We start from the raw sequence: 5,000 nt of genomic DNA, 5'->3' as shown, positions 1-5,000 counted from the left end.
TTATTTGAATGAAATCTGACTACACTGAATTAAGAGTCTTTACAAAAAGCTAAAGTATATTTTGTACTGTATGTGAGTGTCAAGTAATCTACAGTACCTCTGTCAAAGTGGGGCGTGGCTAAGGCTAAGACTAGTCAATTTCCTTCCACATGCAAGCACCTTCCTTATAGCTTCCTTGGGTGGGATGACCCAGCCAGGCTGAAGGGAGAATCGGTGCAGCCTAGAGAGTGTCGGAAGAAGAGTGATAAAGGAAAGAAAAGGAGAAGTGAAGATGGGCACCAAGGAAAGTCCCTGCTGATGTGCCTGCTTGAACAGTATTAGAGTCCTGCTGATGCTTCCGACATAGCAGTGATCTGGTAAGAGCAGAGCAAAGGATCCAGCAGAGCTCCAGGAACAAGAGTGAGCAGACCAAAAACACTGAAGCTGATGTATAGCTTGTGAATTGTGTGTTGTGACACAGACGTGGGACTGAGGATGCTGACACAGGTGTGATAGTATGACGGCATTAAAGCCTACAGAGATATTAAGTGATAGTGATCAGTGCAAGATGGTCGTGTGTCACTGGGCAAATAGCGGGTGTGTCAATTATTGTGTTTGGGAATTCATATAAAGCTGTGTGCCTTATTTATGAACAAGAAGTAACCATAATATTTCAGTTTTTATTTTTGCATTTGTGTACTGTAGTGCGTGTTTATTTCTCCAGTTCCTCAAGCACCAACCAATGTGACAGTACTGGCAATGGAAAGAAAGTCAGACAGTCTACACGTAACTTGGACTCAGCCCTCCCCTCCCGGTCCCTTGTGCCCGATCACCATCAACTACATCAGCTGGTCTAGAGCCGACACAGGTGGATCAGCTGGCGAGGAAGAAATCGCTGCTGGTTCATCCTACACCATTACCGGCCTGGATCCCTGTACTCAGTACAGCATCACTGTGAGAGCGGGTAACGAGGAAGGTTATGGGGACCAATATGGAGAGAACATTGGAAACACATTTGCCAAACGTGAGTTATCTGCAGATATCTGTTTGTATGTTTACCTTAATGTCAGTCACGTCAATCAAATATTTGCCAAATCCTGTGGTAGCATTTTTCCCCCATTGCATGATGCCTGCCATATTGTTTTAAAGATAACATTTCAACATTTTAAGTAGTTTAGTTATGGTTTCTTTAATCAATGTTCTATTTATTTTTACTTCATGGAACCACTAGATATATATTGGTATGACTGGTGTTTGTAAAACTTTCTAATCGACTCACATGTGCAGCACATTACAAAGTGATGTCATGGTATTGAAACTTCACTGGTATATCTAAGCTACCTAAGGGTAACCTGTTTAGCGGAAAAAGCAAGTCAAAGTGTGATGCGACGTGACTTTATTAAGAGCCATGTCACTGCTACTTGCACAGATATCGACACATAATATGTACACATTTACAAACATGAGCCACTTGATGCCTTTATAATAAAACTAAAACTAAAATAAGACGTCCGAAATAACAGCAATAATTTTCGTTTTTTCGCGCTGCGTAGGCTTTAAGGTGCGGGGGTCTTCTGCAAACTGCTTCCTACATCAAATTGCTTGTTATGCGCCCTTCATTGTACATTGAGTAATCAGTGCTCGTGATTGGATTTTCAAGAGAGGCAGTTCTAGATGATAGATTTTAAGCAATGGCAAGATTGAAAAAAAACACAAATTATAATGCAATAATTGGTAAGGTCGTTAACTAAGGTGAAAATGAGGCCGTTAACTACAGTGAAGCCTCCGGGCTAGTACAGTGGTAACGTGTCGGCCTCTCATCCGAGGGGTCGGCGGTTCGCGCCCCGCCCAGGCACGAGAAGTTGCAATTGTCGCCTGGAGGTTACTGCTGTGACTGGGCACCACGGCGGGTAAGGACTAAGACGAGTCAGCACCAGCTGACACACGTTAGCGAGTCGGCATTAGTCGACACAGGCCGGGCTCCCTTCATTGGCATAGCCCGGGCGAAGCTCAGCTTCGCATATCGGACTTATCCTTATCCTTAACTACAGTGAGACCAGAGCGAAATGTATTCCTTATGGTAACTATTTGTAAAATGTTTTATTCCCTCTCGATTTTGAGTTATATGTTTTCTTAGTTGCAGTAAACAGATTTTCTATCTTAGACCAATTACTGTCCCAGTTGACAACCTCACTTTAAAATCCTTGATGTTTGATAAAAGGTTTCAAATGGCTAGAACATGGAAAGCTCTGTTGGGAAAACCTGCTTCTTCTATCCACGAATATCGATGTTTCGTAAAAGCTGAAATCCAGTTCCTTATAGGTTAGATGAGTCTTCAAGTGTTGGCTTCCTCTGCCGAATTGTGACTCGCAAACTTTTCTAATAGTGTATATGAGAAGGGATAGTCTACAAGTTGAAAGAAAATTATAGTTATTACAGTAGTTATCAAACAGGATCATTGGTCAATTGTAATCATGTAGTTGCTTTTAAGTATTAACAACTGCAGCAAATATAATTTATGACTTTAACATCCACAGCTCCACAAGCACCATCCAATATAAGAGTACTGATGGTGGAAAATGTGTCAGACCACTTGGATGTGACCTGGACACAACCTGCACCTCCTGGACCCTTATGCCCCATTACTAACAACACCATAAGGTGGACTCTAGCTGAAACAGGGGATGCAGTTGGTCATGAGGAAATCATTGCCAGTACAGCATACTCTATATCTGGCCTGGAAGCCTACACTACTTACATGGTACATGTGGGTTCTAAAACAGATGGAGGTTTTGGTCAAGAAGTTACTGCAAATAATACCACTGACCAAGACAGTAAGTATGCCATTTTTTCCCTATGCTTTTGTGACAGGGATATCTGTAATGTTCAAATGATATAAATATTCAAATGTTCATTTATTATGCAGCCATATGTCGTAGTAAATATGTTAACCATTTCCAGTTCCTGGTTCTGCAATAATTACTTCGCTAGATGTCATAACGCCTTCGTCACTATTAGTTAAATGGCTCCCACCACCTCGGCCAAATGGTGTTATCACAAGATACAAGATTGAATGGAGATATGGAAATCAAGTTAATTCTACAGACCTCAATTATAACGAAACACATTACAAAATAACTGATTTAACAGCTTGTGTCTTCCATGAAATTACCATTATGGCTGAGACTATAAAAGGTTTTGGAGACAGAAGTAACAGAAATACAACAATGGCAGTAGGTAAGGATTATAGGCATCAAGTCTGTAGGCTAAGAACTTCGCTAGAATATATGTGGAATAATGTCAATTGATGTATAAATTAACATGGAATTCAAATAGAAATGTAACATTCCAGCCCCAGAAGCTCCAGATGATGTGGTTGCTGTTATGGTGCCTAATATATCAGATCAGCTTAAGGTTACATGGACACAGCCAAAACCAGATGGAAAGTGTACCATCATCAGCAACAAGGTCATGTGGATATGGCAGAACTATGGAGAAAGTGAAGTAAACGAGACAATCATATCAAACACTTCCAATTATACCATCAGAGGCCTAAAACCATATACCAATTACACTGTATGTGTAGCAGTTAAAACAGAAGGAGGCTACGGACCTAGTCGAGAGTGCTCTAGTGCCGTCACTGAAGAAGATGGTAATTATTTCGTAATTTTACTGCACTAGCATTGTCTTAAAGTTAAGAATTGTAATAGCTTTAATTGTTTTTATACACCTACAGAGTTTGAAGACAATCCGATGGTTACTGGTCTACAATCCTCTTTACTATTTAAGGTGTTCTAGGTTTATCATGTGAACTAGTGTATGAGCCAGTTAAGCACATTTCCCAATGATGTACATTTTATTAATATTATTTTTTCCAAAATCAAAATCAAATTATGTTTTCAGGAGAAAAAAAATCAGAATTACAGGTTGAGAACCATAAAATTGTGTTAACCCTATACATTGTCAACAGCCTTAAATCTAGTCAAAGAAACTGAGGAGGTGTCAACATCATAGATATAAATTTGCTTGCAACCTTAAATAAACATGCATATACTGTATGTCAGACCAAATACACACAATACAACATTAAGTCACTGAGATGCAATTGCCAACACTAAGTGTAGTTATATGTATGTATGTGTATATATACATATATATATATATATATATATATATATATATATAATTCACATACATGTACAGTATATACACATATGAACACATACAGATACCTACACACACCTATATATATAGAGAGAGAGAAAGAAAGGGAGAGCGAGAGATAAGCATGTCGTGTCAACATTTACGTAAAGATAGCTTCTGCCAGTGATGGCACTAGCTTGGGGTCAGATCTCTTACGGCAGCCGAAGTGGCAACATCTCCCCTGAAGAACCACTAGTGAGACGCGACGAGAGGCATTCACTGTTGCTCTCAGTGCCGTCACTTTCTGCACCGACGCTTCACGGATTCAGCACCGAACCACCTACTACTGCAACCAAAGCGCAGATCACAATAATGCCAAACTACTTCGGCTTCTAGGTCTCACCAGCTGTGCAGTGGGGGAGGTCAATGGCATCTAGGCTCTCATTGGGGCCTTCCTCGGGGCCTCAACCTTCGCGGTAGGACAGCTGAGAGGGGGAGCTGCCTGCCACTAGCTCTGTTGTCGGCCCCGTGTTTTTGCCGCTCCTTCTAGCCTCCAGGGCCTTCTGATGGTACCCACCCATCTTCTGATCTGTGGGGAGCTGACAGGCTGACCCCTAGCCTCCATGCTACTACATTAGTGGATGCTGGTACCGGCGCACACCAACGTCGTCATCGGCAGCAGTCGGCAACCTGTGGAGAGGGAGATGGTGCGGTTCCTAACGTCGGCACAGGAGCATATGCGCTTCCGGGACATGTACGTCAGACGTCTGGCGGACAGCGTCTGAAGTATCTGCCGGAACATCACGATGGACGCGGCGCCCTACAGTTGCCTCCTGCATACACAGGCCGTCTTCGGCCTTTGACACTTCATCCTTACT

At 42.0% G+C, this 5,000-nt stretch overlaps 1 protein-coding gene across 1 annotated transcript in view; it reads left to right on the top strand.

Moving 5' to 3' along the window:
* Positions 1–5,000, top strand: part of LOC125031405 (phosphatidylinositol phosphatase PTPRQ-like) — a 14,649-nt gene that overhangs the window by 7,394 nt on the left and 2,255 nt on the right. The window contains exons 8-11 of the mRNA XM_047622122.1: positions 704–1,003; positions 2,517–2,813; positions 2,941–3,216; positions 3,332–3,631. Of these exons, the coding sequence (XP_047478078.1) occupies positions 704–1,003; positions 2,517–2,813; positions 2,941–3,216; positions 3,332–3,631 (1,173 nt within the window). The remainder of the gene's footprint in view (positions 1–703; positions 1,004–2,516; positions 2,814–2,940; positions 3,217–3,331; positions 3,632–5,000) is intronic.

Source organism: Penaeus chinensis, chromosome 2, assembly GCF_019202785.1.
Source record: "Penaeus chinensis breed Huanghai No. 1 chromosome 2, ASM1920278v2, whole genome shotgun sequence".
Classification (NCBI taxonomy): Eukaryota; Metazoa; Arthropoda; class Malacostraca; order Decapoda; family Penaeidae; genus Penaeus; species Penaeus chinensis.
This window is presented reverse-complemented; position numbering and strand designations above follow the sequence as displayed.